The sequence below is a fragment of the Chiloscyllium plagiosum genome, chromosome 14 (genome assembly GCF_004010195.1).
Source record: "Chiloscyllium plagiosum isolate BGI_BamShark_2017 chromosome 14, ASM401019v2, whole genome shotgun sequence".
NCBI classification, from domain to species: Eukaryota; Metazoa; Chordata; class Chondrichthyes; order Orectolobiformes; family Hemiscylliidae; genus Chiloscyllium; species Chiloscyllium plagiosum.
Genome location: NC_057723.1, coordinates 30,059,747 through 30,082,820, shown reverse-complemented (window position 1 = coordinate 30,082,820; position 23,074 = coordinate 30,059,747). Strand labels below are relative to the sequence as shown.

At 40.9% G+C, this 23,074-nt stretch overlaps 1 protein-coding gene across 2 annotated transcripts in view; it reads left to right on the top strand.

Annotated features, from left to right (window-relative positions):
• jade2 (jade family PHD finger 2) overlaps window positions 1-23,074 on the top strand; it is a 145,115-nt gene that overhangs the window by 108,981 nt on the left and 13,060 nt on the right. Inside the window, exon 8 of one of the 2 annotated variants that reach the window (XM_043703453.1) lies at window positions 10,357-10,443. In XM_043703453.1, coding sequence (XP_043559388.1) covers window positions 10,357-10,443 — 87 coding nt within the window. Of the gene's footprint in view, window positions 1-10,356; window positions 10,486-23,074 lie in introns of both variants that reach the window. The other variant, XM_043703452.1, reaches the window with a different exon arrangement.

The following is a 23,074-nucleotide window of genomic DNA, read 5'->3' as shown; positions in this document are numbered from 1 at the left end:
GAAGGGAGATTCGGACGACAACAAGTAGCTGATTAGTCTGTGAAGTGATGACTAGTTGTCGATGGCAAAGGCCTTCCTACTGCCACAACTTGTGATTGGCTCCCAGACAGCTGAACAGCTTGTGGGTGTGGATTAGATAGCCAGAAGTCTTCTGAGAAGTAAGATGGTGGATGGTGTCCTTTTGTCTACAGTGAAAAATACCTAAACCCTAAAAAGGCCATTTTATTTTCACTCCCCAGTTGTCAGCTTTCAAACAATGGGTCAGAGACGTTATAAATTGGGACAAGCAAGTGAAAATACTTCAAGAAGAAAGATTGAGGTTGTGTCTGCCTGCATTTGTGTGTAGGGGAGTTATAAGGAGCTTAGAGGTTTAGTAAGGAGAGTTGCATGTATTCATAATTGTTTACCTGTGGCCAGAATCTGTTTTTAATAAATAGATAAGTAAATTATTGTTACGCGAAGAAACCTGATCTAGGCTTTCTGTATACCTGGTTGTAAAAACACAGGTAATTTGGGAAGTTTTTCAAACAATTATAAAGATCCTTAACACTTGTGATGACTTGGAAATGTTGCGCCTGATTTCCCAAGTGGGCAAACTGAATCTATATTCTCTAGATTTTTGATGAATGAGAGGTGACCTCATTGAAATCTGCAAAATACTTAAAGGGATAGATAGGGTAAATGCAGGAAAATGTTTCCCCTCATTAGGAGTCTATGAACAGTAGCCACAACTCAAAAATAAGAGGAATGCTATTTAGACTGAGAGGGAAGAATTTTTTTTAACTCATAGGGTGATGACTCTTTGGAATTCTCTACTTCAGAAGGCTCTGGAAGCTAAGTCTTTGAGTGTATTTAAAGCAAAGAGGTTGATAAATTTCTGATTATTAATGATATAATTGATTATGGGGATAGTGTGGGTAAAATATCTTGAAGTATTCAATCAGCCATGGTTGTATTAAATGGTGGAGCAGGCTTGGGCTCAAAGGCCTGCTCCTGTTCCTATGTTCCTCAGTGTTTTGACACTTCTGTTCTTTACAAATTTGTAACATTGCCATAAATGAGATGTCCCATTGAATTGCCCTGTTACTCTTCTTGGAACAATAAGAGCTGGACCAGCAACATTGGATGTGAACCTATAACAGGCCATAGAGACAGACTAATCCCATCTGACAGAACCATCATACTGCATTTACAATCCAGTCTGTACCTGTGTAGCATTTATTAGAAGGTGGACTACTAATAGTCTAGACCAAGGATGAAATCTTATGTTCCCTGCCTGGAGGCATGTTATATTTCTGTTATATGTGAACATACCCTAAAAGTAGCTGGACTAAGCTATTCCTTCTCACTGTCATTTCTGATAAGTTTACCTTCACATGGTCAGTCATTCCTGCCTCAATGTTCATTTGCAAGATGCTTACTTGAAGCATTAACTTATCTGTTCTTCGAACAGATGCTTTACTTTGCCCTAAAGGCCATTATTAACTGTTTCATCAATGTCTATCACCAAGAACAGCTTATCAGCCAAGTCTTGACTGAGCTAGCCAAGTCTTCAAGGATATTGCTGCCATACTGGACTTGAGCAGCTGGTGAGTAAATAAAGACGAGAAAAATCCACCTTACCTCTTCCTCACTGTTCCACCAATCACAAGTACATTGATCCATGACTGTATTGGAGGAGTGGTCATAGCATAGTCTTCGTGGAGATAGGATCCCACCTTCACACTGAAGGATAATCGTCATGTTGCATGGCACATCCACCATGGTATGTCAGATAGATTCAGCAGCTCATCCCTGCTCATCAACAATGTATTATGGGCCACTGATAACAGCAGAGTTTACTAAAACATTATTATCAAATTAACCATCCACCTTGGTTTATTAAGGAGTACAATAGGACACACTAGGACAGCACCAGCCAGACCTAAATTAACCTGCTAAAGCTACAAGAGAACTACATGCACACGAAATAATGGAAGCAGCATTCCGTGGGCAGGAATAAAATACTGCAGATGCTGTAAATCTGAAATAAAATCAGACAATACTGGTTATGGGCAAACAGGCCTGGCAGCATCAGTTGTGAGAGAATCAGTTAAGTTTTAGGCTGTTGGCCTTCCCTTATAACAGTCTTGATGAAAGGCTTGACTTGTTGAGAATTTCCAGCATTTCCTTTTTTTTTGTTTATACTATAAACAGATGGAGCAATCACACAACAATGGATCAGATCAAAGCTTTGCATTCTGCCACTTCCAGTCACGGATATTAATAGACAATGAAACAACTAAGGGGACAAGGAAGCTTTGTGAGCATCCCCGTTCTTGATACTGACAGAACCCAATATATAGTACGAAAGGCAAGCATTTAAAACCATCTTCAATCAGTAGCACCGAGTAGATGATCCATCTCGGCTTCCTCCTGAGGTACTCGGTATCACAGAAACCAGTCTTCATTCAGCCTGTAGTTCATTAGGTGTCAAGAAATGGATGGGCTGACTGGATATGGTATAGTCCATTGGCTCAGATATATTCTGGCTAAAGTGCTGAAGACGTGGCCAGAAAGAGCTGAACCCCCTGGCCAATCTGATGTAGTGCAGTAACAACACTAGCATCTTGCCAATAAAGTAGAAAATTGCCCAACTATGACCTGTCCACAAAATGAGAAACATACCTGATGTAACTACAGGGCAATCTCGATTATCTGAACTACAAGCAGGGAGTATTTTGTTCGGATAATCGAATCCTTGGATAACACAGTTTACCCACGCTCGGGGCCTTGAGATCTTGTTCGGATAATCCGAAATTCGGATAATCAATGTTCGGATAACTGAAGTTGCCCTGTAATTGACATGCAAATCAGGCTATCCTTAATCATTAACAAAGTAATGCAGGAGCTCATCAACTATGCTCAGAAACAAGGCATAGCAATAAGCCCACAAATGTTCAGTTTAGGTACTGCTGCATATACTCAGCTTCAGGTTTCATTATTCTTCGACAAAGAGCTTATCTCCAGTGTTGAGGTGAGAGCCACATTAAAGCAGCATTTGACCTTGTGTAGCATCAGGAAGCCCAAGCAAAATTGAAGCCATTGGGAATCAGGGGAAAACTGACTCACAAAGGAAGCTGGTGGTGTTTTAGAGGGCCACTCATCTCAGACGAAGGATATCACTGCAAAGATTCCTTCAATCTGTGTCCAAACCATCTTTACCACTGACCTTTTGCCCATCGTAAGGTTAAAAAGTGAATATGTCTATTGAAGATTGTGCAATCTTCAGTTTCATTCATGTCTTATAACGAAACAGGTCAGACCTGCATGCAACAAAACCTGGACAACTTTCAGGCATGGGCTGATGATGGCAAGTGACATTCCTGCAGCAAAATTGCTAATAAATGAATATATCCAGCAAGGATCCAATTATCAATGGTGTTACCATTGTCAAAAATGCCTCCAGCAGCATCCTGGACATTATGAACCCAAGTATAAACGTTAGAAACACATCATTTGGCTCTTCAAACCGGCTCAACCATTTCGATAAAATCATGGCTGATCGGATTGTAGCCTCAAATCTACTTTCCTGGGATTCACTTGTCAATCAAGAATCTATCTAAATCAGCCTTGAAAGTATTTCACGTCCTAACCCCACTGCTCTCTGAGAAAGAGAATCCCACAGACCGATCACTTCTAAGAGAAAACAAAATTGTCCACATCTCTGCCTTAAATGGGAGGCCCCTTCTTTTTAAAATCTCTTTCCGAGTTCTAGACTCTTACTCAAAGGGAAACGTCCTCTCAGGATATTTCAATAAGATTACCTCTTATTCTTCTAAATTCCAATGAATACATGTCTGATGTGTCCATCTTTTCCTCATAAACAACCATTTCATCCCAGAAATTAGTTGTTGAACCCTTTGTGAACTGCTTCTAATGCATTTATATATTTTTTCACGTAGGGAGATCTAAACTATACACAGTATTCCAAATGTGATCTCATCCATGCCATATCCAATTTGCAGCAAAACTTCTCTCCTTTTGTGTTCCATTTCCCTTCCAATAAACATACCACAGCATGGCTCAGTGGTTAGCACTGCTGCCTCACAGTGCAAGGAACCTGCATTCGATTCCTGTCTCAGGTGACTGTCTGTGTGGAGTTTGCACATTCTCCCTGTGTCTGCGCGAGTTTCCTCCAGGTGCTTCGGTTTCCTCCCACAGTCAAAGATGTGCAGTGTTAGATGTGCTCAGAGTGTTAGGAGCATTAGTCAGGGGTAAATATAAAGTAGAGGAATGGGTCTGAGTGAGATACGCTTCGGAGGGTTGGTGTGGATTTGTTGGGTCGAAGGACCTGTTTCTATACTGTAGATAATCTAATCTAAATATTCCATTTGTGTCAAAGACTGGAAATCCTGAGGCAAATAATTTTCATCTTGACTCCTCAAAGTCTGTCCACCATTTATAAGGTGTGAATCGAGAGAATGATGGAATACTCTCCACTTGCCAGGATGAGTGAAACTTCAACAACACTCAAGAAGCTAGACAGAATCCAGGACCCCGAAATAGCTTAATCCTCTACCCACCCCTCTCTTTAAGCATTCACTAGTTTTTTTTATTCATTCATGGGATGTGGGTGTCGCTAGTTAGGCCAACATTTATTCCTCATCCCTAATTGCCCAGAGGACTGTTAAGAGTCAATCACATGGGTCTGGAATCACATGTAGACCAAACCAGATAAGGATGACAGATTTCTACACTATTGGGTATTAGTGAAGCAGATGAGGTCTATATATGATAATCAATTGTGCTCACACAGTACCCATTATTCCAGAATTTTGTTGAATTCAAATTTCACCATCTACACTAGTCCATTTCCACAAGATTCAGTTTTACCACACCCTCCCCATTCACAATAACATTAATGGTGTGCACCTCAGCAACTTGCCAGATCTCCTTTGACAGTACCTTCCAAACGCTGATCTAGACGGACAACAGTCACATGGGAATATCACCTGCAAGTTTCCTTTCGGGTCACACACCATCCTGCCTTGGATCTATAAAAGCCCATATAGTTGGGTCAAAATCCTCCCCTACTAGCACTATGGGTATACCTGCACTATATGGACTCCTACAGTTCAAGAACTTTCTCCACCTGAGGAAGAACATTGTTGTGCCAAAAGTTATTAGGCTTGGAATGCACCACATGAAATGGTGATGAAAGCAAATACTATTGTGGCTCATCAAATTGAATTGAATAAGCACAAAAGGGAAAATATTTGCAGGGTCACAAGTAAAGGGTGGAAAAGGACAAGGTAAATTGTTCTTGTAGGCTCAATGGGCTATACCAAAACCATTCTATAGTTTGCCATTGCCATCCACATCCATGCAACAAAAACATGATTCTTTATCGCAAGTGTCAGCAGGTTGTGTAGCTGATGATAGACTTTACGGCTGAGCCTAATCATATATTTTTGAACTGAACATCTCTAGTAGAGGTTATAAGATAGTGGCTGGATGAAGGAATGTTGATTGACTTGCTGTTGGCGTAGTGGTAATGTCACTTGGCTAATAATCCAGAACTCCAAGCTAATCCAATGGGCACATGGGTTCGAATCCCACCATTGGCAAGCTTAGAATTTTAAAAAAGGTTTAGAATTCAATCTGTCTAATGGCAACCACTAGCAGGTTGACTGATGTCCTTTAGGGAAGGAAGTCTGCCGTCTTTACCAGACCTACATGTGACTCCAGATGCACATCAGTGTGGCTGACTGAACTGAAATGGCACTGGCAAGCCACTCAGATCAAGGGACGGTTAAAGGTGAGCAATAAATGCTGGCCCAGCCAGCAATGCTCATGCCCCAAACATGAATGAAAGAAAAAGTGTTGAAATATTTGCTTTTTCTGCAGATTCAATTAAGATTGGCTAACTCGAAGTGAACTGGAAAACCAAAAAAGTACCTAATTGCAATGTTTTAGGTACTTAGTTGCTAAAGAACTGAACACTTAGGGAAGGCACCTTAACGTTACTCATTCACTGTCCATTATTATAAGTTTCAATAAAGATTTCTTGGTTACAAAAGAATTCTTGGGTATGGGGGGAGGGGAAGCAGGTCAAGGCCTAGTGCTTTTGTCGCTGGGCAATTAGTTCAGGAAACTCAGCTCATGTTCTGGGGACACAGTTTCAAATCCAACTAAGGCCGATGTTGGAATTTTAGGGCCTCTTGTGGTGCAATGGTAGTGTCCCTGCCTGTGAGCCAGGAGGCCTGGATTCAAGGTCCTCCCTGCTGCATAGGTGTATCAAAACATCTCTGAACAGGTTTGATTGGAAAATATCTATAAAAGAGTTCTTGGATGATGTGGCTATGTTGATAAGCTTGTCATGAGAATTCACCCCTTTCAATGATACCTGTGCTGCAGCCAGTCAGGGTCATTTACATTTGCTATGTGACAATATAATTAACACTTTAGAATATGAATGCTATATAAGAATTAGTTCAGTATTTTGATACTCTGTACAAGTAACAATTAGTGTCTCTTCCTGCCTGAATGAGGTAATTATCCTGATAGCCATGACAGACTAACAGGAAACTGGGAAAAACAGTCATTTTTTATGTTGCCTATTTATAAACTAGAATAATTTGAGTATTTATAAAAGTTTGTTTATTTTTCTGTTAAAATTAACTAACTCAATATAGATCTGTGACCTTCATAGTTTGTGACTCAGTACCACATCAATCTTTTTGCATTTAGACACAAAACAATCAAGAACCTGATGATTTGGAGATGCCGGTGATGGACTGGGGTGTACAAAGTTAAAAATCACACAACACCAGGTTAAAGTCCAACAGGTTTAATTGGAAGCACTAGCTTTCAGAGCGCTGCTCCACCTGATGACGGAGCAGTGCTCCGAAAGCTAGTGCTTCCAATTAAACCTGTTGGACTTTAACCTGGTGTTGTGTGATTTTAACTTTGAGAACCTGATGCACCTTTTCAGAGAATTGTTCTACCTTACGAATATACAACTTGCTCTCAGTACTGTGCATCGATTCAATAATGTCAGCAAATGTTCAGTTACTCTTTGTTACACTCTTTGAAGGTGTTGGAAACCCATTTGGCTACATTGTCACTGCTCCTTTGGAATTTTCATTGGCTGAGGCACAGGCACCTTGGGATTCAGAATTAACAGACAGTCATTGTGCTTATGTTGCTTTCACACAGAAGAACTCCTGTAATTGATGTTGTTTAGTTTGTAGTTCCTGGTCTGTACTAGAGCTAATTGATAGACTAAATATGCTTACTAGCATCAAGCTGCAGCGCAAAGGTCAGTTTGTGAAGAGATTTGATAAGTGCCTGATGTTCCTTTAGAATATCTTTGTTGAGAGCAATTGTGCTGTTAACCGTGAAATTTGTTTCATGTGTCATTATAAAGAGATCCAGTCCTGGGAGATATTAAGATATTGCTGGAGGAATTGTGCACACTATTCAGAATTACTTAAATGGTTTTTAAGCAAAGAGAAGCTGTTCAGATTTCTGTAATTCATTTCTAAGGAATTCAACTGGGGTTCCGAAAAGAATTGCTACAGTGTTTTGATAAGTGTTACTTTGATATATGACAGACATTTTCCACTTCCTCTGTCTTTCTGAGTGTTGGCTTAACCTATCTAAATTTCAGTGTTCAGGTCAGTTTAAATGGCCCAACATACCCAGTGTGCAGGATTGTCACTTGGCAGTGGTTTATAAATGGGAGTATGGATGAAAATGCTGGATGTTTGGGATCTTGCTGGCTTCAAATGGCAGCTGCATTTGTCAACATTGTAATAATGGTCACACTTAGAAATTATTTAATTGGTCCTAAAGTAGTTTTCAGTTTCTTGAAGATGTGGTGAAGTACTACAGATATGCAAGTTTTCTTTCTTTGTAGACAATTTGAAATCAGAAAATACATGATCAGTAAAAGTTATAGAAGTCCAGATCCATGGTTTCAGGGTTTACAAAATTTGTGGCCCACCTTGTCACATATGTGCCCAATACTTGCCCTAAGTGAAGGTCAGGGGGTGGAGTTTTCTTAACTTGGAGATTCTGTGTGTTAAAGTTAAAAATCACACAACACCAGGTTTTAACTTTGTCCATGTCAGTCCAACACCAGCACCTCCAAATCATTCTGTGTGTTGTCAGACAGGAATGCCAACTCTGCTGGACATTTGGATAGTGGCAGGTTTCCATTTGCTTTACCATTCTTTGAATAAATTTCTGTGTTAATATTATTTATTATTTATGACGTCAGCCTTTGCTTGGGGATGGCACCACTATGTCTGAGTCAGAAGGTCATGGGTTCACGGTCTATTTTAAAGACTTGAGCCCATAATTTAGGATGACGCTTCAGCGTAATCATGAGGGAGTGCTACACTCACTAACTGTAATACCTTTTGAATTGAATGCTAAACCAAAGTTCTGTTTACTCATTCAAGCAGCTATGAGCGATTCCAAGGCATCATTCAAAGAAATTGTGGTGGTACTGTCATTGCTGTTTGTGGAACCTTGGTGTATAGGATTGGCTGCTTTGTTTCTCAGTAAAACAGCGCATTGGAGGAAAATATTTCATGCAGCAAGTAGTTTGATATGGAATGCATGACTCAAAAAGGTGGTGGAAGCAGATTCAATTTTGTCTTTCAAATAATAATTGGATGAGCATGTGCTAAACATTAACAGTGCTGAATACTTACAGGGCTAAGTGCTATTGATTGTTTTGTTAATTGACTGTACAGCATTTTCGAACATTCAGAGGAATTGAAAAATGCAGGATAAAGTACTTTAAAACCCTCTTCAGGAGGGAAAGTAGTATCATGGGTTTTATCAAGGAATGGTGAGATGTGAGGTTTTAGCACCAAAGGCAGTTTTCATAATTTACGAGCATGGTCAGAGCAGATTGTCTTTTAGTGTTAATACACCAGTTTTCCCTACTTCCCTTTTTTTAACTGTAGGTGCTGAACAATGCCTCACAGACCCAACAATTATATTCATTCTCCAGTTATCAGCAAGCAATTTGACCACCTATAGTTGAGCTGAACCTTATCCTTGCATTCACACTGACACACACATACACACACAGTGGAGTTCTGATGGATCATTACCCATCTTAGCTCATGGCAATGGCAATAAATATACTGCTCCTTATTCTATGCAGTGAGATCAGCTAAATCAGCACTGACCTGTAACCTTTGTGTGCCTTAAGCACAAGTCTGCATCAGATGTTACCTTTATGAGGGGAGTGATTGAAGACTTCCAACGGATGAATTAAAAATTGAAAATCTTAAGCAGGCCTCTGTGACCAACTTTATATTCATTCCTGTTAATTGATAATTTGTCCACATTAGATCTGACCATGCATGCAACCTAAACTGCCACTCGTTCTAATGTCAATTATTTATAATTTACAGAATTACTCCAGTTCACACCAACTAAAATAAGCCAGTGAAGAATACTTTTGAAGAAGAGTCATATGAGACTTGAAACCTGTTTCTCATTCCATAGACGCTTCCAGACCTGCTGAGATTCTCCATCATTTTTTGTTTTTATTTAAAATATGTTAGATCCTGAACAAACTTAAATTTGTAGGAAAAATCTGCAAGAAATTGTGCAACCATAGGTTACTGTTGGTGATCAATGTTGAGTCTGTAATATAAGTAAAATGTAAGAAATTCAGAGCTTTTCAGAACAATGGTTATTTAAAAGCTAATTTTGATAAAGTAGTAAAATTGTACCTAACATTTGAAAATTGTGCAGTGTTGGATAATAAAACCTGGTCATCTTTTTGACTGTTTGATAAATCATCCTCCCCTGAGCTTTCATTTCATTGCTCAAGTTTTTCTAAGTAGCTAAGCTGGGCTAACATTTTAATAACTCATTTTCAAGTATGATGACAACCTTCCTAAAATGCATATAAAGTTTACTTAAAGAATTCAAAACAATCTATTTATTTTCTCCCATTAACTACACTTCAAAAAACAGTCAGACAGAGAACCTCATCCTGAATTTCTCCCAACAGAATTGGTTGCTAAGAAATTTGTGACAGTACCTGACGACAAGTTGCCTTCTCTGACTTCATCCAGCATTGTGACTAAGATAATTTCAGACATGATATTTAATGTCTAGCTGCTCTGTAAAGAGGCACATTAGTGTGCCACACAGCTTGCACCACTTTGTTGTGTGGAATCTGTTTGAGTAAATCCAGACTTCAGTTATACCTGGGTTAGATTCTGCAATATTCACTCGAGATATTCATCTTGCTCCCACAGCTTTCTGTCTATTAAATAAAAATAGCAGTCAGTCACGTTGGCAGATTTAGGTAATTTGATGTTGGATTCTCTGCCCTAGGATACTCTGGGAAAAAAACAAAAGGAAAACTGAGTGACCCAAAGGAGCGTGGGAAGAACAGATCGAAGGGCAGTATCGAGAAGAAAGGCAAGTTAAAGAGTGAAACGCGGTCCTTACTGAAACAACTTGGTAAGTTATCTTGTGGTTTAGTACCAAAGAAAATTAGAAACTACAACATACTGACAATCCAGTGTTGTGTGTCTGGGAGCCAGGGTCTGAGCAAAGGGGAAGATGTTCTTTGTGCAGGAGATATTGTCAAACTCTTTTGTCGGGGGGGAGGGTGTTGCTACAAAGCTTTCTTTCCCCAAAATGAGGAGGTATCTCAGATTCCTGGTAACCAATCTGCTCACTTCCCATGCTCCAGGTTCAAGGCCCAGTCCACAGCCATAGAAGGAAGCAACCACTAATGCGAGCAGGATAATGTGTATAAATGCCAGTAGTATGTGGAGATGAGAGAGTCAGAGTCAGGAAGAGCATCATGCTGTAAAACACCTGCCAAATCCAAAAGTGCTGTTTGAAATGAGCGGAGAAGGGTCATCAACTAACATTATGATAACACCACATCATGTGGGAAAAGCCAAAAGGGAGAACACTCAATGACGTGAGATATTCTGAACGTTTGAACATTTATATAACACTGAGGTGATCTTTTAGTGTTGGATTAGCTGAACAGGCTCGTCGGGCTAAATTGCCTCCTCCTGTTCCTGTATTTAATTTTTAACTGTTAGTTTATCAATTTCATGAAATAAATTGCCCAGTTATGTGAGTTCTGGATTCAAATTCCCTAGAAATCAAAGCTGTTGTGTTTGAATCCAACCAGCTCACTCCAGTGATCAAAGTGCTGTGCAGTATCACCAAAGGTTGAGACCCAGTTCTGAGTTGCAGGAATAGAACCATTGTCAAGGGGCAAATTGTCAGTGTCTTGCAATGTCCTGCAGCCATTCTGCTTGAAGTGCCCAAGGCTAAATGTGGACCAAACACAAAGTGGAGTTTAATGACTCATCTGCTCCAAAAGGAATCAATTTCCAGAGGAACCAGGGTAACTGGTCTGCTTCAAGCTCAGTTATGTTTGTCTGGAAGACTTTTTAAAGCCTTTCCTTGTACTTTGATGGAAGTTTACCCAAACCCTATTTGAGAACTCCATTGAGCCCAACTGACAGCAAAGGAAGGTCAAATATCCTGAAATATCCCCAAGAACTCTCACCCAATTCCACTCATACTTTCTTGACATGGTGGAGTGGGTGAAAGACTTACAACTGGAATTTCCTGGAAGGGTTGCATGTCATTTTACCATCCATGATTTGATATTGCCCTAAGTGAATCCTAAAAACAGGTGTGTTCAGGTGATGTGAGAAGAGCAAATAGACAAAAAGATGCTCAAACCCAGCCTGCAAACTTGTGGCTTTTAACAGAGACAACCCACCCACCCTCATTTTGACAAGATTGCATCCCTCAGATTTAACATTGCCTAGCTAGGTTTCTCATGCCTTGGGAAGCTCAAATGGCAAAATGAAGGCATAATCAGTTGAATGGAAAAGGTATGAGTCTTTCAGGCACTGCTTATATGAGCAAATGGTATCAGGAATAACTTCTCTTCCCTTCCCCAGGTAATATACTGTACACAATAATTCTGCTCTCTCCTCAGTCATTGGAGTCCCTTTCTGTAATCTATGACCCATCAGGAGCTAAAATCTCCATCTAGTTCCCAATACCCCTCTTAACCCCATCCCAAAATGCCTTCTCCATAGCCACCCCCAAAGATTTCTTTCTCTCTCTGTCCTCTATGCCCCCAGGCTATGCTGCAGATCTACACAGTGCATCTGGTCACAACCAGGTCCTCCCTGGCCACCAAGAATCTGAATGGTTTCTAAAAGTGTTAGTTAACAACAACTGTTTGCATTTATTTAAAATCCTTTTATGTAAATCTACCAAGGTGTTCCATAGCAGCAATACCAAACAAAACCTGACACTGATCCATGTACAGTTTTCAGGATAGAGGAACTGAAGGTTGGCCTTAATACGTAAGTTTTGAAGAGCATCTTAAAGGAAGCTGAGAGCAGCTCAGAAGCTATAAATTCTGTGACGCTTAATGAGAGTCATAGAGATGTTCAGCACGGAAACAGATCCTTCAGTGAACTCATCCATGCCAGCCAGATATCCTAATCTAGTTTTTTGAAGAAGTAACTAAGAGGATTGATGAGGGCAGAGCATAGATATGATCTATATGGACTTCAGTAAGGCATTCGACAAGGTTCCCCATGGGAGACTGGTTAGCAAGGTTAGATCTCATGGAATACAGGGAGAACTAGCCAGTTGGATACAGAACTGGCTCAAAGGTAGAAGACAGAGGGTGGTTGTGGAGGGTTGTTTTTCAGACTGGAGGCCTGTGACCAGTGGAGTGCCACAAGGATCGGTGTTGGCGTGGTGTGCATTTTGGGAAAGCAAATCTTAGCAGGACTTATACACTTAATGGTAAGGTCCTAAGGAGTATTGCTGAACAAAGAGACCTTTGAGTGCAGGTTCATAGCTCCTTGAAAGTGGAGTTGTAGGTCGATAGGATAGTGAAGGCGGTGTTTGGCATGCTTTCTTTTATTGGTCAGAGTATTGAGTACAGGAGTTGGGAGATCATGTTGCAGCTGTACAGGACATTGGTTAGGCCCTGTTGGAATATTGCGTGCAATTCTGGTCTCCTTTCTATCGGAAAAATGTTGTGAAACTTGAAAGGGTTCAGGAAAGATTTACAAGGATGTTGCCAGGGTTGGAGGATTTGAGCTATAGAGAGAGGCTGAACAGGCTGGGGCTGTTTTACTTAGAGTGCGGTGGCTGAGGGGTGACCCCATAGAGATTTACAAAATCATACACCCATCCCAGTGCCTTTTAAATGCTGTGATTGTACTAGCCTCCACCACTTCCTCTGGCAGCTCATTTCATACATGTACCACCCTCTGCATGAAAAAGTTGCCCCTTAGGTCCCTTTTATATCTTGCCCCTCTTCTAAACCTATGCCCTCTAGTTCTGGACTCCCCCAACCCAGGAAAAAGACATTTTCTATTTATCCTATCCATGCCCGTCATGATTTTATAAACCCCTATAAGGTCACCCCTCAGCCTCCGACACTGCAGAAAAAACAGCCCCAGCCTATTCAGCCTCTTCCTGTAGCTTAAATCCTCCAACCCTAACAACATCCTTGTAAAATCTTTTATGAACCCTTTCAAGTTTCACAACAAGGAGACCAGAATTGCAGACAGTATTCTAAAAGTGGCCTAACCAATGTCATGTACAGCCGCGATATGACCTCCCAACTCCTATACTCTGACCAATGCTCTGACCAATAAAGGAAAACATAACAAATGCCTTCTTCACTATCCTATCTACCTGTGACTCTACTTCCAAGGAACTATGAACCTGCACTCCAAGGTCCCTTTGTTCAACAACACTCCCCAGAGCCTCACCATTAAGCCCTACTCTGGTGTGCTTTTCCAAAATGCAGCGCCTCACATTTATCTAAATTAAACTCCATCATCCACTCCTCAAACCATAGGCCCATCTGATTCCCCAAAGCTGATATACCATTTACAAGCACGAGTTAGGAGTGTGACAGAGTACTCTCCACTTGCCTGTTTGCGTGCTCCAACAACAGTCAAGAAGCTTGACACCATCAAGACAAAGCAGCTAATTTCATCAACACCCATTCACCATCTTCAACATTCACTCATTCCTAATGCCGACGCACAGCGGTAGCTATGTGTAACATCTACAAGAGGCACTTGCAGTGACCTACTCAGGCTTCTCTGATACCTTGCAAACCCATGGGCTCCACCACCTCAAAGGACAAGGACAAGAGCAACAGGTACATGGGAACACCCTCATTTGCAAGATCCCTTCCAAGCCACACACCATTATGATTTGAAAGTAGATCACCACTCCTTTACAGATGCTGGATGAGAATTCTAGAACTCTGTCCCTAATACCGAATGCCCATGGACCACTGCAGTTCAAGAAGGCAGCTCATCACCTCATTCCCAAGGGTTCTTAAGGATATCCAATCTTTAATAAAATTAAATAAAAGAAAAATTGAAGGAAATGAGCAGACAGGATCAGAGAGATTCCGAGAGTGTAAAACCCCAGAGATTAGGGCCTTGGTAATTGAAAGTGTAACTACCAGTGGTGCACTTTAGAATTAGGGATGATCAAGAAGTTAGAGTTAAATGAGCAAAGATTCTGAGAGGGTTTTGGGACTGGAGGAAGTTACAGATATAAGAAGAGTGATAACGAAAGATGAGGTTTGTAAACCAGAATGAGAATGTTAAAAACAATGTGTGGCTTCACTGGCAACCAATGCAAGTCAGCAAACACTTAGCCTGTAGCTAAATAGGATTTGCTGCAATTTACGAACTAGCCAGTCAAATTTTGGATGGACCTCAGGTGTACACAGGGTGGAAGATGGGAGACCAGCCAAAAATGCATTGATATAGTAAAGTGTAGTGGTAACAAAGACATGGATGAAGGTTTCAACATCAGATGAGCTGAGGTTGGGTCAGAGACCGCCAGTACTATGGAGGGTAGAAATAGGTGGTTTTAAAGAAAGTAAGGGGTTTTGCCTTAAAACTGATATTTCAATAAAAGGTATTATAGAGCTACTTGAACTAAATGAGTTGTGTCTAGGATGAGAAAAGAGTCAGAAATGGGTATAATTCAGCAACATTTAAAATGTTGCTGTGGTTCCGCCATAGGTTGAAAAATACTATTTAAGTAATAAATGCTAAAATATTGGGGTGACACGGTGGCTCAGTGGTCAGCACTGTTGCCTCACAACACTAGGGACCCAGGTTTGATTCCAGCCTCAGGTGACTGTCTGCGTGGAGTTTGCACATTCTCCCCGTGTCTGCGTGGGTTTCCTCCGGGTGCTCCTGTTTCCTCCCACAGTCCAAAGATGTGCAGGTTAGATGAATTGGTTATGCTAAATTGCCCGTAGTATTAGGTGCATTAGTTGGGGGGGGATGGGTGTAGGTGGGTTACTCTTCGGAGGGTCGGTGTGGACTAGTTGGGCCAAAGGGCCTGTTTCCACGCTGTAGGAAATTTAATCTTTAATCTAATCATATCGTGCAGTGCAAAAAGTGATAAATTTCTTTCTATTTGATTGATCAACATGAAACTTAGAGAAAAGGGATTAGGCAAAAGGAAATCATAGACTAGTTAAAATCGCTCAAAACTGAAGAACTGTTATCAACAATGAAACAGAATTTGTGCATGTCCAGGGATGCTGTATTTAAATTATAATGCATTAGTGAAACAGTACTTCCATTCATCTTTATTTGTCATAAACGTGCCAAGGGACATTGGGCCGTGAAGAGAATCCTGATGCATGTACCTTAGATTTCTAATGATAGGAAGAAAATCAAGGTGATCAGATACTTCTAGACAGGAGGGAAAAAGGTAAATCATTCAGAGAAGTTACTAAGTGTTTCCTATAATTGATGCTGGATGGAGGCAAAACAAAGCTCCATTGATGTTTCCAAGGGAAAAGAAGTAATTAATCTGATGCATATACAGAATAAAGCTTCCTCTCCTCAGTTTTAACAGAAAAGCATCTTTTACTGCAGCAGCTTGATAGTTTTGTTGTCCATTTACCAACTACCCATCCTTGTAACCTCTTGTTATGACCAGGTGGATGCATCTGCTGCTTTTTAACCCCATCCTGAGACCACAACGGAGATTGTTAATGCTTTTCAGCATGTAGCTACTTCATACTTCAATTAAAGTGCAGTCACTAGATCAGAATTAAGGAGCCAATTTCAAAGTTTTCTTGAGTGAAAGAAAGAAGAATTTTATTATTTACTAACTCCAAGAAAAATAATAAAACATGATATCAAGCACACATTCAAGCACATTATAAAGCTTAAGAAAAGAGAGTGTCTGATATAAGAAGAAGTTATAGAATGTGCAGTTTAATAGGTTGTGAGAGTCTTTCGGTTAGGTTAGTTGAACCTGAGACCACAGCTGTTTCGTTAATAGTTTGCCTAGTCAGCAGTGGCAAAATTTGTAGAATCTTTGAATTTTAAGTGAATATTTCTCTGAATTGTTTTATCACCAGTGCTTACTTTTGAGATGTTGAGAACGAAACAGGGAAAAAGAGAGAGAGCTATAGGCCTTGCTATTAGCACTCTGTTCACTTTCTCTCTGCTACTCTACCAAGCAGCAACTGCAAAATGGTTCTTTTATATATTCCCACATCTGGCCTGATTGGCATTCCAAGATGAAGAGTTGCAAGCAACCTCCTTTTGTCAGATATTTGTAACTTACCGTACAAATACACATTAAAACAGGAAATGGGATTTTATTGATATCGGACTCTTTGGATAAAATTTAAGTTCAGATGATTTTGTTTATACCACAGTGGTTTCCAGAACTTGTCTCAGTCTGTGGATAGGTGTTCATTGCAGCCATTTCTAGTCCATGTTTCTTTATTTCTAAAGACCATCACAGTCTAAGAATATGGGATAGACCATTTAGGATTGCAATGAGAAGGAATTTCTTCACCAAAAGAGTAGTGAGCCTGAAAAATTTTCTGCCACACAAAGCCATTGAGGCTAAAGTATTGAATGTTTTCAAAAAGGAGTTAGATATAGTTCTCAGGGCTAAAGGGATCAAAGGGAGAAAAAGGGAACAGGGTACTGAGTTGAATGATCAGCAATGATTGCACTGAATGGCTTACTCCTGTTCCTTTTTTTTTTAAATGTGCCAATGTTTCTTAGTCCATAGCGGTCTAGGGAATGAAAATAAACATAATTCAAATTGAAAATTTACCGTCCGACATTTTACTATGATCATGACAGTCTGTTGAGAATTCCCAATGTAAACCAGGCCAGGGGCAGTTTTCACAAGCAACTGAGTTGAGAATGTCTAAACTTAAATTGGGTGAAGTGCCTCACAGACAGCAGGAATTGGGGTCACATTTATCTGATTAATTTGGGTAGGAAGTTAAGAATTGTGAAGGTAACTTACTATTCTTTCTCTCTCTTCAAGTAGCATCCTCATTGTTAATGGTTTCTGGTCATCATTAAAGCCATAGCACTATATTGGGCAAAACTTAAGGAAGTAGCCTTGAGCCTAGCGGTGATTGAAGTCACACCGTTGAATTATTCAGCACCACAATTATCCAGCTGGCCATTTGAGCAAACTGGCCCAAATGGGCATCACGACCCCAAATCACCATTCAACATTACATTGGGAACTCATATATATTTATTAAGATTCTTATTCAGAACACCAACATGATATTTTTAGCAGCTTCTTCTCCTCTAGCCCTCCCTGGTTCTCTTGTCCAATTGACTGTAATTCACTTATGAATGTGAACAGTGACCGTGAACAGTGAAATTTGGCAAATGTTTGGCCATGGGGTGGAATCTGAAAATCACAAGGTGACAATCAAGAATGAAAGGCCAGTGGATCTGCATTTCCCCCCCAGCTGCCTATCACAGTGATGTGAAGTCACTGGTTGGATTTTCACTATCCAGGGGTGTGATTCATCTCAGGAAACCTCCTGTGTCAGCACACCTAATTCACTTTAAAAAACCCGATTAAATGGAATCTTAATTTCAAAAGATTGAGGTGGGAAAGATGCCAGATGGTCCCAGATGCAGAGGATAGGCAACCACAGGAGTGGGCAAGGCTGAGATAGGTTTGATCAAAGATTCCATCTCAGTTCACTGAGACTTCATCGCAATTTTATTAGAATTGATTTAGTCATGCTTTTATCTCTCCCTACCCACTTCCCATTGCCCTCCTTGATACCTCCATAAGCATTCATTCAGTAGGAACTCTGTCCGGAACAAAAGAGCCATACAATAACAATGGTAATTGTTCAAATTCTGAAACAAAAAAAAATTAGAAATACTGCTTTGAAAAATAAAACTGCTGGTTGTGAAGCCTATAAAAGTGTAATTCAAACACGGTCATGAAAGCAACAGAACCTTTCCCCACTTTACACCTCTTAAAAATAAACATATGGACATGGACCGGAGAAAGACTCATTATAACCTCATAAAGTTGTCAATCAAGCAAACACCTCAACTTTGGTTTGATCAAACATAACCCCTGTTGAGCTACGTATTTTAAAGTTTCAGAGCTCAGGTAGGGATTCAGAATGAATCCGTGTGGAGAAGCATGGATGGTGGATTATTTCTGCTTGTACTCTCCTCATTTTTCAAGTTATGTAAAAAGTTTCTTCTGAATTTCCTGTTAAACGTTTTGGTGAGTGTAATGTGGTAATGTTCCCTAGTTAGTCCTGACAAACAGAAACAAACATTCTTTCCTTATTCACTCTATCAAAACATTTTATAATTTTAAAATTTTCCATTGGATCACCCTTCAGATGTATTTTCGATAATGAAAGCACACCCAGCGTTCCATTCCTTTCCTGACATGTATTCTCAAGCATTACTGGTATCATGCTTATAAATCTTCTATACACTCTCTACAATATGTCTAAATAATTTTATTACATGACAACCACAACTGCACATATTGCTCTAAGTATAATCTAACTAATGTTTTGCACAAATCTCCGACTTAAAAATTCTACACCTTTGGAAATAAGCCAGGATGCTTTTTTTTCACCTTGCTAACCTGTAGTCCTTTCCTGAAACTGCACTGAAGAGAATGTTTACAATGTTGTTTTGCTTGAGTTTAGAATAGTTTTAAAATCTGGAGTTTTCTTGTGTCAGGGGACAAGTGGGACTGCCCACTAGAGTCGGAGAGGTCTCCACAGAACAGCAGCAAAGCTTGTGCTAAGTTGTAACTGCAGGAAGGTGCAGCTCCATGCGAGGTCAGAGTATAGCTGTCCTCACCACAAACACATAGCTGAAGCACCTATCCAAACAACCGATGGTCGAACTGAGGAAATACCAAGCAATCTGGAACCTCACCCACCCCCAGTGTCTAAACCACTTCCCAGGAGGGGAAGGCAGGCCAACAGGAAGGAAATAAGCGAGCGGCAGATACACATGACAACAGCTCCAAGTATCAAGGCCAGTACAAGTGAGATTTTCACAGAAAGGTTTATACAGGAGAGGCACAGACACTGCACCTTTAGAGCCAACCAAACAAGTCAGTCGTGGAAATTGTTACAGCAATTTTACGTGCCCACAGACTGCTTTGATGCTCCCAAACATCTGCTATGAGTAGACAGGAATTTCAGATTGTGAGCCAAAACAAATTCCGAAGGGTAAAAACGCGTTTTAGAAAAAGAACATTGCTTCCAGCACTGACTTCACATAATGGAAGTGGGGACAGTTTGGTAGGAAGTTTTAAATGCAGTGGCTGAAACTCAGGCAGGGCTAAGGCATTCAGTGCATAAAGCCATTAGCATTACAAAACAATCTGGTACGAACTGCATTGTTGTGGCTACTATATCAATACCCTGTGGGAAATCACATGATTTTCCTCTTTCCCTTTTGTAAAGGGTTACAAACATATAATTTAAAAGTAGGCCATTCAGCCCTTCGAAACAGCTCTGACTTTAATTAAGGTCATGGCTGATTCACATTCCTGCCTATGATAACCTTTCATCTGTTGCTTAACAAGTATCTGAGCTACTTCTGCCTGAAGAGTATTCCAGGACTCTGCTTCCATCATGGTTTCAGAAAGAGAGTTCCAGAGGCTCTCAACCCTCAGAAAACAAATAATCTATTCTCTGCTTTAAATAAGCCACCACGGTTTTTTCGAATAGGACACCCTAGCTCTGTGTTCTGCCATAACAGGTAAAATCCTCTTCATCTCACCTGTCAAGACCCCTCTTACATATTTTGATTAAGTTAGCTTTTAATTTTATAAACCCACGTGGTTACAGCTCAGTCTGTCCAAGCTTCCCTCGTAAGATAACCTGCCTCATTCCAGATATTAGGTTATTAAACCTTCTCTGAACTGCCTCTGCATTTACATCATTCCTCATAAGATGTACTCAGTAGAGATGTGGTCTTTCCAGGGCTCTGTATAACTGCAGCAGAACAGTCCTCTTTTGTATTCATTGTCCCACTCGAGAAATAATAATATTCCATGAGGTTTCCTAATTATTTGCTGTATCCCATACAGACCAATCGTGATTCGAGGACAAGAACATCCAGATCCCTCCATATCCCAAAGCTCTGCACTCTATCATCATTTCGATAACATACTTTTCTTTCAATTCTGCCAAACTGTTCAAATTCACATTTTCTCCATTATATACCATTTTGCCAAAGATAGTGAAATGTGCCAGTATCTTGGATCAGTGGTGCTGGAAGAGCACAGCAATTCAGGCAGCATCCGACGAGCAGCAAAATCGACGTTTCGGGCAAAAGCCCTGAAGGGCTTTTGCCCGAAACGTCGATTTTGCTGCTCGTCGGATGCTGCCTGAATTGCTGTGCTCTTCCAGCACCACTGATCCAGAATCTGGTTTCCAGCATTTGCAATCATTGTTTTTACCTGTGCCAGTATCTTACTGAAAACAAAATAGAGTCATAGAATCATAGAGATGCTCAGCATGGAAACACACTCTTCAGTCCAACTCGTCCATACCGACTAGATTTCCTAACTAATCTAGTCCCATTTGCCAGCACCCAGCCCATATCCCTCCAAACCCTTCCTATTCATATACCCATCCAGATGCCTTTTAAATGTTGCAATTGTACCAGCCTCCACCACTTCCTCTGACAGCTCATTCCATACATATACCACCCTCTGTGTGAAAATGTTGCCCCTCAGGTCTCTTTTACATCTTTCCCCTCTCACCCTAAACCTATGCCCTCTAGTTCTGCACTCCCCCACCCCAAGAAAGAGACTTTGTCCATTTATCGTACCCGTGCCCCTCATGATTTAATAAGCCTCTATAAGGTCACCCCTCAGCCTCCAACGCTCCAGGGAAAACAGCCCCAGCCTGTTCAGCCTCTCCCTATAGCTCAAATCCTCCAACCCTGGCAACAATCATGTACATCTTTTCTGAGCCCTTTCAAGTTTCACAACATCTTCCGATAGGAAGGAGACCAGAATTGCATGCAATATTCCAAAAGTGGCCTAATCAACGTCCTGTACAGCCACAATATGACCTCCCAACTCCTGTACTGAAAATGTGTTGCTGGAAAAGCGCAGCAGGTCAGGCAGCATCCAAGGAACAGGAGAATAGACGTTTCGGGCATAAGCCCTTCTTCAGGAATCCTGAAGAAGGGCTTATGCCCGAAACGTCCCTATGTACCTGCGACTCCACTTTCAAGGAGCTATGAACCCGCACTCCAAGGTCTCTTTGTTCAGCAACACTCCCTAGGACCTTACCATTAAGTGTATAAATTCTGCTAAGATTTGCTTTCCCAAAATGCAGCACTTCGCATTTATCTGAATTAAACTCCATCTGCCACTTCTCAGCCCATTGGCCCATCAGATCAAGATCCTGTTGTAATCTGGGGTAACCTTCTTCGCTGTCCACTATATCTCCAATTTTGGTGTCATCTGCAAACTTACTAACAACAACTCTTATGCTCACATCCAAATCATTTATATAAACGACGAAAAATAGTGGACTCAGCACTGATCCTTGTGGCACTCTACTGGCAACAGGCCTCCAGTCTGAAAAACAACCCTCCACCACCACCCTCTGTCTTCTACCCTTCAGCCAGTTCTGTATCCAGTGGCTAGTTCTCCCTGTATTCTGTGAGATCTAACCTTGCTCACAGTCTCCCATGGGGAACCTTGTCGAATGCCTTACTGAAATCCCTGTAGATCACGTCCACCGCTCTGCCCTCATCAATCCTCTTTGTTACTTATTGAAAAAACTCAATTAAGTTTGTGAGACATGATTTCCCACACACAAAACCATGTTGACTATCCCTAATCAGTCCTTGCCTTTCCAAATACATGTACATCCTGTCCCTCAGGATTCCCTTCAACAACCTGCCCACCACCAACATCAGACTCACTGGTCTATAGTTCCTTGGTTTGTCCTTACCACCCTTCTTAAACAGTGACACCATGTTAGTCAACCTCCAGTCTTCTGGCACCTCACCTGTGACTATCAATGATTCAAATATCTCAGCAAGGGGCCCAGCAATCACTTCCTAGCTTCCCACAGAGTTCTCGGGTACACTTAATCCGATCCTGTGTTTCAAGACATCCAGCACTTCCTCCTCTGTAATATGGACATTTTTCAAGATATCACCATCTATTTCCCTACATTCTGTATCTTCCATGCCCTTTGCCCAGTAAATACTGATGCAAAATACTCATTTAGTATCTCCCCCATCTCCTGTGGCACAACACAAAGGCCGCCTTGCTGATCTTTGAGGGGCCCTATTCTCTCCCTGGTTACCCTTTTGTCCTTAATGTATTTGTAAAAACCCTTTGGATTCTCCTTAACTCTATTTGCCAAAGCTATCTCATGTCCCCATTTTGCCCTCCTGCTTTCCCTTTTAAGTACATAGGAATCTCGATTATCCAAATACCAATTATCCGAAAATCGGATTATCCAAAGGAGAGCTCGAGGCCCCGATAGAAACATTATATCAAAGATGTGTTTCCAACACTGATCCCGTCTTTTGTTTACAGTGATTAAACAGGCACCGCCTCCAAATGACTGACCTCCCGCCCTCTCTTCCCACACTTTCGCTGGAGTTTTACAAAGAGGTGTACCCTAATCCCTTCCTCTTCTCCAGATAGTCTGACCAACATTGCCCTGTTCAGTGCAAAGATG